At 41.3% G+C, this 12890-nt stretch overlaps 1 protein-coding gene across 1 annotated transcript; it reads right to left on the bottom strand.

Annotated features, from left to right (window-relative positions):
* Positions 1–4659: 4659 nt before the first annotated feature.
* Positions 4660–11790, bottom strand: sgms2b (sphingomyelin synthase 2b; the record flags this gene model as incomplete). Its single annotated transcript, XM_079295611.1, has 7 exons — positions 11718–11790; positions 7297–8058; positions 6745–6862; positions 6590–6647; positions 5896–5991; positions 5411–5577; positions 4660–4833 (listed from the first exon to the last, which is right to left on the bottom strand). Exons 2-7 carry the CDS (start codon positions 7848–7850, stop codon positions 4660–4662), a joined length of 1167 nt encoding a protein of 388 aa, XP_079151737.1. The 5' UTR covers positions 7851–8058; positions 11718–11790.
* Positions 11791–12890: the final 1100 nt, after the last annotated feature.

The following is a 12890-nucleotide window of genomic DNA, read 5'->3' on the forward strand; positions in this document are numbered from 1 at the left end:
AAGTAACAACAGTAGTCTACTGATACTACGACGAACTACTACTGCTACTACTCTAACAGTAGTTCTTAGTCGTACAACTACCACTTTAGTAGTTAGTACTACTTCAGTACTGTTGCTTGTACAAAAACAACTTCTACAAATGTAGTTGCTACTATTCTTCCCCTCTCTCGCTCTCTCTCTCTCTCTCTGAAGAAGGTGGTGAAGAAGCCTCTGAATGCCTTCATGCTCTTCATGAAGGAGATGAGACACAAAGTGCTTGAGGAGGGACGAGAGAGAGAGCGCCGCCATGAATCGCATCCTAGGACGCAGGGTGAGTCAGTGAGCCCACTAGTACCACTACTAGTACTGCTTCCATTACAGCTTCTACCACCAGTACTTCAATTTATTTCACCATTACTTCTCAATGGTAATACCATTTACATTACTACCACAACAACTACTAGTACCACTACTAGTACTGCTACTAATTTGTATTACTATTACTACTACCATTTCATTACTACTACTAAAGCTACTACATCTAACAGTACCACTGCTTCAGTTTGGACCATTCTTTTTAAACCATGTGTTTTACAGAAGTTACAGAACTGTGAAGGCTAAAGGGAGGAAATGTATGAGAGTGAAGTGTGATGATAATCATTCTGATAACTGTCTGTCTCTCAGTGGCATGCTCTGTCGCGCTCTGAACAGTCTAAATACTACGACCTGGCCCAGAAGGAGAGACTGCTCCACATGCAGCTGTACCCTGGATGGTCCGCCCGGGATAACTACGTATGTACTGCATATTCACCTCAAGGATATACTATGTATGTATGTGTGTGTGTGTGTGTGTGCTGCAGAGAGCTTCAGCTTCTTCCTCTCATTAAAGGGTAAAAGGAAACGGAAGAAGACCCAGCAGACCACTGGAAGCTTCCCCAGGTCAGGTTAAAAAACAACCAAATGAAAGGCGTCTTTATCTTTAACATGCACTACTACTACTACTACCACCACCATTATTACTACTAACACCACCACCATTATTACTACTAACACCACCACCATTATTACTACTACGATTACCATCACCATTATTACTACTTCCATTTCTACTACTACTACTACTACCACCATTATTACTACTACTACTATTACCATCACCATTATTACTACTACTACCATTATTACTACTACTACCACCACCATTATTACTACTACTACCACCACCATTATTACTACTTCCATTTCTACAACTACTACTACCACCACCATTATTACTACTACTACCACCACCATTATTACTACTACTACCACTACTACTATTACCATCACCATTATTACTACTACTACCACCACCATTATTACTACTACCACTACCACCACCATTATTACTACTACTACCACCACCATTATTACTACTACTACCACTACTAATATTACCATCACCATTATTACTACTACTACCACCACCATTATTACTACTTCCATTTCTACTACTACCATCACCATTATTACTACTTCCATTTCTTCTACGACTACTACTACTACCACCACCATTATTACTACTTCCATTTCTACTACTACTACTACTACTACCACCACCATTATTACTACTACTACTACTACTACTATTACCATCACCATTATTACTACTACTACCACCACCATTATTACTACTTCCATTTCTACTACTACTACTACTATTACCATCACCATTATTACTACTACTACCACCACCATTATTACTACTTCCATTTCTACTACCACCACCATTATTACTACTACTACCACCACCATCATTACTACTTCCATTTCTACTACTACTACTACCACCACCATTATTACTACTACTACCACCACCATTATTACTACTACTACTACTACTACTATTACCATCACCATTATTACTACTTCCATTTCTACTACTACTACTACTGTAGGAGCCAGGTGTGGCCTGTGTCGTTTTGTATGCCCTTTTTTGTCACTTCCGGTGATTGAGTCACGTGGTGCTGGGAACAGTCACAACGGGGGTTTATCAGCTGTCAGAATCAGACTCGGGGAAGGATTGGAAGGAGAGGCGGTGAGAGAGGGAGCCTTATTTTTTGTTGACCGCTATTTCACGTTATTTTTACACATTTATTCACATTAATACTGACAAATTATTGAGTTGTGATTGTATGCCATCTAGAATCAACGTTTATTTGTTTCCCACAAATAAACACTCGAAACTCATCCACTGGATTACGGAAGTCATTTACGTTACAGCCAGCGCGTCCGCAAGTTTAAATCTCCTCTACTTAGCCTCTCGGTGACTAAAGGAAAATTGCCGATAGTCATCTACAACTACGATTATCACTACTTCTACTCCCACTACTACTACCACCACCATTATTTCTACTTCTACTACTACCACCACCACTATTACTACTTATACTACCACCTCCATCACCACCACCATTATTATTACCACTACTTCAATTATTACACTGTCACTTCAATTTCTACTTCTTCCATTGTGACTACTACTTCTTCTACCACCACCATTGCTACTATAAATTATTACTGCATTATAATGATCGATATGTTCACCACGTTCATGTTTTATTCATAAAATCATGTTTTTGTTCTTTTTCCTGCAGCTGGACTCGGAGTGCTGGATGAGACCCCTGAAAACAAACACACAAACAGACGGGGGTGTCGTCTGCATATACTCGTTCTCAAAGTAAAATATATATGTTAATAAATGTTTAAGTTTTAATCTGATGGAGCTCGATGGAAAGTCAAAGGATCACCAAAAATTCATCTTGAGGAGATGATCTGAAAACCACCGTTTCACAAACACAACAATCAATCGTCAACACCAACTCTTAGAAATGAAAATAAATCTTTTTATTATCAAAGTCCACTTACGATGAAGTGTGAGAACCAGAAACATCGGGCAACACTTTGATGAAAGTAACTCTTGTGGAAGGACCACCTTCATGAACCCAACTTTAAATCAGCAGCAGTTCTACCAGCGAGTAGAAGTTAGTTTCACGATTGTTTTTAATATCAAGAACAAATACCACCGACCTCAGCGTCTCTTTACACATTGTGACTTGTGAACATAACTTAAACAATAATCATGTACAGGAAGATATTTACAACAATCCTCAGAACGTGGTACTTTTGACCTCCATGTGAGCTCAACTCGTTTTTGTTTTTAGCATCGTTGGCACTATCATGTTGCTAACTGAACCCACTTCAATACCACAAGCTTCCCCTCCACAGCAAGGCCAGTTTTCTGGTCAAGAAAAGTCCACAATTGAAGAAAACATTTCTATTTGTTATTTGACAATGCAACAGAATTCAGTTTGAGGATATGTTTCTTGTTGACAGCATGAATCAAAGCCACACGTTTGTGTTTTGTTTTTAAATCGGCAGCCACGTTTAGCTTCAAAGCTAAAGATAAATCCACGTTCTCCACCAAGAAGAGGAATCATGGATTGACTTCTCCTTCGATGCCAATCAGCCGTTCTGTAAATAAATTCTCCTGTCGCCACCTGTTAGCATGCTAACAAGATGAAGTCATTGAGTTTTTCAAGCTGGGTATAAACTTTTAATGGTATCGACCCAACTGTGTACACAGTGAAAGTCTAGTTTCATTCTTGGAATCAGATTTAAATCATAATTCTGTCGGCTTTGAAGCGTTTGTGTTTAGCAACATTTAACATTTGAGTAATTTAAGTAAATGACAAAACCACAATAAGCAGAAACATCTTGTGTATTTGTGAAACCCAGTCCTAATCAGACGATGGAACAGTGAACATGTTAACCAGCACAAAATATTCAGGTTTTTGGTTGCCTTTTTTATGTTATAAAAACTGTTTGTTATAAAAAAAAGGCAATATTCCCACAAAGCTAACGTGCTAACGTAGCGAATGTCAGAACGCTCCGAACAGCAGAGTACCATCGCTCACGTTCTAATCAGAAACCGCTCCATTCAAAATAAGAATATGACTTTTACAGATTCAGAACATTGTCATAGTGTTAATAATAGTGGCATATTAGTGTGCATGTAAACATAGTCAGAGAGAGAAACTACTTATATTCTGTTCTCCTGGAAGATATTCTGGTTGTTTGGCCAGTTGATGAACGTTTTAATCCTCCAGATTCACACAATTTACGGGCAAATACGTGAGCAGCAGCACCGGTATCGCAACTGCTTGTCTACACATACGAGCGGTTACAAAGCAAACTGATGAAAAGCTGCTTTTCGCCTCTTCAGCTGGTGGATCTGATGGCGTTTGAGCAGCAGGATCTACAACCGAAGTCCATTTTTAGAAGCTGCAGCTTGAATTTTAACTCTTATTTCGGCAGCTTGCGGGATGGTCGTTTGGGGTTAGAGACACTTTTGGCACTTGGGAGCGTATTTAAACCTTAAATTAGATCAAGACAGATGTTAATGTAGGGTTAGAGAAGTGTAACCACACGAATGCCACGATAAATCCTTGAACTCCCTCACAATCTGAAGATGTTTCCTTTTCCTCATTTCATGCATTTCTTAGAAGAATGTTTTTAATTGAAACGCTCAAACTGTATCAAACAACTCGTCCGTCCAGATTCATGTGACATGAATAATTAAACTCGATGAATAAATAGCAGGAGATCACGATAATGTAAACGTCTCTTCTTCCTCCTCCGTCACTCGTCCCTCCCCCCCTCCACCATCCTGTAGCGCTGCCTGCAGGACGAAGGCAGCGCCACCGGCCACGAGAACACGATGGGAACCGTCGTCTGGACGTTCCTCTCCAGGAAGTTGAAGACGGGGTTCCACCACGTCCTCGACAGGTAGTTGTTGGGAGCTTGACGCAGCGCCTGAGAAAGAAATACACAAAAAAATGAATAAACCGATTCATCGGTTGTTTTTCCTCAAATGTCACTATTTGGTGCTTTTGGATCATAACTGATAATTAAAGGAATATATGTTGGTTGGATAACACCAATTTGAACGAGTCACTTTGGGTTTAATCTGATATTTTATCGACAAAACAAAGTATGAGGGGAGGAAAATCTGCAGACTAACTGTCAGTAGAACCATGACAGAACTCTGAATACTATCCTTTTACTTTGTTTATGTCCTTTATAGTTGTCATTTGCTGTATAATAATGTTCATAGTCAGGAAGGTAAACATCATAATTCATCTCTGATATCTATTTTATATTCATGTGAAAACATCTCCTTCAAACTACTGGATTTATTCGAGTTTATCACCAAAACTACATTTTACAGATGACATGTGAACACATCACGACAACGTTATAATGAACCTTCAGCCAGTACTCATGTTCACTGAGCAGAGCCTGAAGGCATCATAGTGTCACTGAAGTGAACCGCCGCTGGTTAGCCGTTAGCGGTGCTGCTAACGTTACTAGCTCTCCTAGCTGCACCTACATGCGTGTTGGCCATGGTGTGGTACCACCAGAAGGTCCTGGTGGTGGCGATGTATCCGATCAACACGTCGATGCTGTAGTGCTCGTGGGCGACGAGGATGCAGACGACTCCCGAGGCGCTGAGGAACCAGCAGAACCAGCGATACCACCACATCCACCGGGGGGAGTCTGACACACACACACATACAAAAACAACATGAGCGATAATATTCATCCAACAAGGATTTAAAGGAAATATTCAGAAAAGTTAGTAAAAAAATATTTGTATTTATTTTCGTTTTGTGTGTTTAAAATGTCTCATTAAAATCTATTTAATTAAATTTAAATAATTAATTTTTGTCCATAAATAGATTAAACCCTGGAATTAAATGAATCAACCTGCTTTGTAACTAAGAATTCCAGTTATTAACAAAACAAACATACAATATATATACATACATACATATATATATATAAATAAATAAATGAATGAGGATGAGTACTCACACTCCTGGATGAAGAGGTAGGAGAGCGTCAACATGACTGTGTGACCGCTGTACAGGAAGTCACCACACATCAGGTGAGATCCGGTCAGAGACAAACCTGAACAAAAACACGGAGCAGTGAGTCCCCGAGAGGAGGAGCTGGAGTTAAAACTGGAAAACCTAAATGGATTTTATTTAAAGTTACCTTATGCTAAGCTAGCTACATTTTTGCTAAGATAGCTTACCTTTGAGAAAGCTTTTATGCTGAGCAAACAACCCTCATGCTAGTTACCATTATACTCAGCTAACTACATTCATGCTAAGCTAGCTACCTGTATGCTGAGCTAGCTACCTGTATGCTGAGCTAGCTACCTTTATACTAACCTGACAACCATTGTTTTTAGCTGGCTACCTTTATGCTAAGCTTGCTGTTTTTTCTCCATCGTGAATTGATTTAATTATGTAATAACAAGCTGAATATACAAAATGGAATTTTGTTTTAACACTTAACTATTGAAGCCACGACTATTTCACAAGTTAGCTTTCACCTGATAGTTTGCGGCCTGTACAACCCAAAAGTAAGGATGTTTTGGTTTTAAGCTGTGATAATTCACATTTTCAATTATATAAAGTAGCTACAATTTGCCAGCCAATCACAGGGCAGGATTTCTGTTTTCATGCTATAAGATGTGGCTAAATGTTCATGGTTTTGTTACCTCCTCCTGAGATCAAACTCAAAATCCTCCAGATTTTCCCCGTGGAGTCGTTGTACAGCTGCACAGAGACGACCCAGAACAAACATTTACTCGTGATGCGTTCAAGAACACAGGTAAATGTGCAGTAAATCTCAGTGTTTGGTGCGTATCCGTACCTTTGGAGCGCAGACCATGTGTTTCCCCGGCACCGGCAGGGTGGTGAGGTACATGGTGACGCAGCGGTACATGTAGAGAGTCCCGATGAGGAAGAAACAGCGACGGCCCACGATGGCTCTGCAGAGAGAGGAAGAGGTTTACATCAATAAAATATGAAAAATAAAAGTTCCATGTTTCCCTCTGTGCTGCAGGTGGAGTCACCTTCAGTGCTTTAATATAATCAGACAGCTTGAATAATCATCATCATAATAATGATAGCAATAGTTTGTGATAATAATAATAGCATCCCTGTTAATTCTCAATTATCGGTTTTAGGTTCGGGTCTGGACCCGGACCGCGGTCCTCCTATTAGAGAACCCTGGACTAAACAATTAACCGATTCATAGAAGAAGAAGAAAGTCGCCAACGAAAATAACGGCCAGCTTCAGTCCGATCAACAGTCACGCACTAATCTCACTTTGTGTATTAAACCCGGCCTCTGATCGGACCCCAGAACTCCACAGTACTACGAGTACTTCTACTGATACCACAAACGCATGCGTCGTACTTACTTGTGCTTGAGGAAGATCAGCTGGACGAGCCAGAGTCCGCACAGGATGAGCCCGTTGACCTCGGTGACGGTGAAGGCCCAGGGCACGCGGTCCACGTAGTCGAAGAACTTGTCCGGCAGCGGCGGGCTCACCGACTTGTCCGGCACCCTCTCGTGGACCACGGTGATGATGACGGTAGTGAAGACCAGGATGAACAGCGCGTAGAGGAAGGCCACGGCGGTCTTCCACCACTCGGCGGGGAGGTGGTTGGCCCGCTCATCCGGCACGGCGATCTTCACGTAGTCGCAGTGGCGCCTCAGCCCGCTGCTCAGGGAGTTGATCAGCTGGTTCTGTTTCAACAGGCTGCTCAGTTTGCTGCACTCCGGCTGCTTTTCGGCTGCGGCGGCAGACGGCGGCGGTAGAGGCGGCGTTGGCGGCGAGGAGGCGTGGCGGGTCGGGTTTCCGTTGGCGACCCTCGGAGGATGGGGAGGAGTGTCGGGATTCGCAGCGGTCACGTTAACTTCCACGTGGGGGCGGACGTCCTCGTCGTCCCGGATCAGTTCCGACGCTGCCATTTGGGTCGAGCTTTAAACAATTCGAACAACCAATGACGACGATCTTCCCCGGTTCACCGACCAATCGCAGCCGTCGTAACCCGTCAGCTGGTTACACAACCAAAGCCGTTCGTTTCCTCTGGTGGTGTTTGGTTATCAGGTCTCGGCCGCTCCGGGTTCAGGTCTGATCAAGAATCCAGCGATCAGGAGCAGGTGTGAGGTCACAAGCCTGCAAACAAACAACACATTTGCTTTTACTGTTCAGCAAACGGAGACGAGTCGCAATGTTTCTTCCTGGTTTCCATTTTGTTTCCGGTTAAATGAACTTCTTCAACGAACCAACAGTCTCACGCTGTAACCGGCGTCTGAGTCACCGAACCCAACCAGCTGTGAACAGACTGCTGAACTCGACTCAGGTTTGTTTTGCAGGAATTCTCCTGATCTCTGCAGATCGAGTTCAGGTGGGAGACTGACTTGCGACACACACACACACACACACACACATCTACATAAACACACACACACTTACACACACACACACACACACATCTACATAAACACACACACACTTACACACACACACACACACACATCTACATAAACACACACACACACACACCAGGCTGTTGAGTGATTGCAGGTAACCCGAGGGCGGCACTCCCAGTGTGACAGACACACCTTAAGTACGTACACACACACACACACACACACGCTGGTAGAGAATGAGTCAGACAGCATCGATGACGTCATCGTCTCACAGGAACCTGAACGCTGAAACCACCTTTAAACTCACAACATGTAACTTAGTAAGAACGCTCTCTTGCTAAACTAAAAGTTGAACTCTCGAGTACATTATGAATGGATACATTGAAGTACATACACTGGTTTGGAAAAAGACCTTTTTTGCTAAATGTTGTGCTTCCTCCTGTTTGACAGAAGACTTGAGTGAGCAGCTGCTTGAGGAGATTCAAAGACAAAGTAAATCTCGGAGCAGCAGAGTACTCCTTTAACTCCACATGTGATCAATGCTGAGTCACGTTTACTGCACTGCTCACGCAGGAACAAGATGATGCCAATAACAGTTTGACCATTTACATCCAGAATTAATGAGAAGAGTGTTTCAAATGTTCAAAGTGTATGTTCCTTCATCAACGTTTCTTCCTGGTGAGCACCCCCCCCCCCCCCACAAGTTTATTCAGACTCAACCCAACATACAAATCACTCACTGGAATGTGGATTAATCCGCCACTGAAAGTAGTCCCTCAAACAAAGTGCCTGTTTGATTAGTAAACTGAGTATCTGGTGTTTTCAGCTCTGATTGAGCTCCACCCTCCACGCTCCACCCTCCACCCTCCACGCTTCACCCTCCACCCTCCACGCTTCACCCTCCACGCTTCACGCTCCACCCTCCACGCTTCACCCTCCACCCTCCACGCTTCACCCTCCACACTCCACCCTCCACGCTTCACCCTCCACACTCCACCCTCCACGCTCCACACTCCACCCTCCACGCTTCACCCTCCACACTCCACCCTCCACCCTCCACCCTCCACCCTCCACGCTTCACCCTCCACCCTCCACGCTTCACCCTCCACCCTCCACGCTTCACCCTCCACCCTCCACGCTTCACCCTCCACACTCTACCCTCCACCCTCCACGCTTCACTACTAACTAAATGTGGGTGTTTTTTGCTCGATAATAAAAATGGATGAACAAAATATTCATCTTATTTTTCCTAAACAGTCTTTGAAGGATTTAAAAATGATTTTTATATTAAAAAAAACTTTTAAAAAAGCAAAATAAATGAGCCGAACATCTCACATATGTATTTTACATTTTGTCTCAACACGATAAAGTATAAAATGAGCTCATTTGTTATTTGAATAACAGGAAGAAGTGAAGAAAATAACAACCGGACACAAATATCTTCGTGAAAGACAGAAGTTGTATTTTGTTGCTTCTTAAACAAAGTGAGATGTTTATCAGCGTCACGAGATGAAGACGAACACGAGTTAGTGAGTAACGGCTTCCTGTTGACAGAAGAACACTCGACTCGAACCAGTTAAAGATCACGAGACCTCAATTCAGCACAGAACCACAGAACCACAGAACCAGAGAACCAGATAACCACAGAACCAGAGAACCAGAGAACCAGATAACCACAGAACCAGAGAACCAGAGAACCAGATAACCACAGAACCACAGAACCAGATAACCAGAGAACCGCAGAACCAGAGAACCACAGAACCAGAGAACCACAGAACCAGAGAACCACAGAACCAGAGAACCAGATAACCAGATAACCAGAGAACCGCAGAACCAGAGAACCACAGAACCAGAGAACCACAGAACCACAGAACCACAGAACCAGAGAACCACAGAACCAGAGAACCACAGAACCAGAGAACCACAGAAACAGAGAACCAGATAACCAGAGAACCAGAGAACCAGAGAAACAGATAACCAGAGAACCACAGAACCAGAGAACCAGAGAACCACAGAAACAGAGAACCAGAGAACCACAGAACCAGAGAACCACAGAACCACAGAACCAGAGAACCAGAGAACCACAGAACCAGAGAACCAGAGAACCACAGAACCAGAGAACCAGAGAACCACAGAACCAGAGAACCAGAGAACCACAGAAACAGAGAACCAGAGAACCAGATAACCACAGAACCAGAGAACCAGAGAACCACAGAACCAGAGAACCACAGAACCAGAGAACCAGAGAACCACAGAACCAGAGAACCAGAGAACCACAGAACCAGAGAACCACAGAACCAGAGAACCAGAGAACCACAGAAACAGATAACCAGAGATAGATAGACTGATCGATAGACTGATAGACTGATCGATAGACTGATAGACTGATAGACTGATAGATAGACTGATAGACTGATAGATAGACTGATAGACTGATAGACTGATAGATAGACTGATAGACTGATAGATAGACTGATAGACTGATAGATAGACTGATAGACTGATAGACTGATAGATAGACTGATAGACTGATAGATAGACTGATAGACTGATAGATAGACTGATAGACTGATAGACTGATAGACTGATAGATAAATAGATAGATAGATAGACTGATAGACTGATAGATAGACTGATAGATAGACTGATAGACTGATAGATAGACTGATAGATAGACTGATAGACTGATAGATAAATAGATAGATAGATAGACTGATAGACTGATAGACTGATAGACTGATCGATAGACTGATAGACTGATAGACTGATAGACTGATCGATAGACTGATCGATAGACTGATCGATAGACTGATAGACTGATAGACTGATAGACTGATAGATAAATAGATAGATAGATAGACTGATAGACTGATAGATAGACTGATAGATAGACTGATAGATAGACTGATAGACTGATAGACTGATAGATAAATAGATAGATAGATAGACTGATAGACTGATAGATAGACTGATAGACTGATAGACTGATAGACTGATCGATAGACTGATAGACTGATAGACTGATCGATAGACTGATAGATAAATAGACTGATAGATAGACTGATAGACTGATAGATAGACTGATAGACTGATAGACTGATCGATAGACTGATAGACTGATAGACTGATCGATAGACTGATAGATAAATAGACTGATAGATAGACTGATAGACTGATAGATAGACTGATAGACTGATAGACTGATCGATAGACTGATGACCTGAGGTACAGACTGGATGTTTCACTCTTAACTTCTCTAAAACTTTCCGCGCTCGTGCTTCGACACGAGCCTGTCGGACGGTGCGCGAGACGTTTCCGCCTCTTTTAACCTCAAACAGGTAGCAGCAGGTGAGCGCGCTGCCTGTAGTGTGCGCGTGGAGCTCAACAACAGAACCAACTCACCGTCACAACTCTTCTCTCTTTCTTCTCGAGACTCGTTACTTTCTTTTCTCTTCTCCCAAAAACTTCCTCTTCCTCCTCATCTCACGCCCTCCTCGGTGACTGTGGGCGCGCGCCTGCGTGCTCCTTGCGAGCGCGAGCGTGTTGAATCCAAATATGGTGCGAAGCCCCCCCCCCCCTCACCTGAGTTTCGCTGGAACTCGGAATTTCCCGTGAAAGGGATCGATGAAAATAAAATGTTTTATATTTACATACATCTATATTTATATACATATATATATATATATATATACATATATATATATATATATATATATATATATATATATATATATATATATATACATATATATATATATATATACATATATATATATATATATATATGTATATATATATATATATACATATATATACATATATATATATATGTATATATATATATATATATACATATATATATATATATATATATATATGTGTATATATATATATATATACATATATATATATATATACATATATATATATATATGTATATATATATATATATATATATATATATACATATATATATATATATACATATATATATATATATATACATATATATATATATACATATACATATATATATACATATATATATATACATATACATATATACATATATATATATATATATATATATATAAATGTATTTTCTTCATTTTCTAAGGCAATAAATAAATAGATTCTTTTGACGTCATACTCTGACATTGTGCATAATCTCGTGACAGCTTTGTTCAACGTCGCTGGATAATGTGTCACGTGAGGAAGTGGGAGGGAACCAAAGGTCTGCTGCACGAGGCGTTGCATCCTCCATGTTGTTCTGCTGGAAAGTGAAAGTTCTGCTGAAGCATCAGAGTGAAGTTTAATAAAACCATGGAACTGCAGTTATGAGACAATAATCAGTTCTCTTCTGAACGTGAGATGTGTTCCATGTTGACATGACTGATGAGGGATCAACTATTTATTGAATGACTTTCAAAAGACCCAAACCTCTTACAGCACAAACAATATGCTGATCCGTCATTATTTCAATGTATCACAATGAATATTAGTGAGAGTCATGTGGATATGAATGGATGTAGAATCTTCTTTCCTTTTATTTATTTACTGAGAACAAATACAATA

The sequence above is a fragment of the Melanostigma gelatinosum genome (genome assembly GCF_949748355.1).
Source record: "Melanostigma gelatinosum genome assembly, chromosome: 23".
Classification (NCBI taxonomy): domain Eukaryota; kingdom Metazoa; phylum Chordata; class Actinopteri; order Perciformes; family Zoarcidae; genus Melanostigma; species Melanostigma gelatinosum.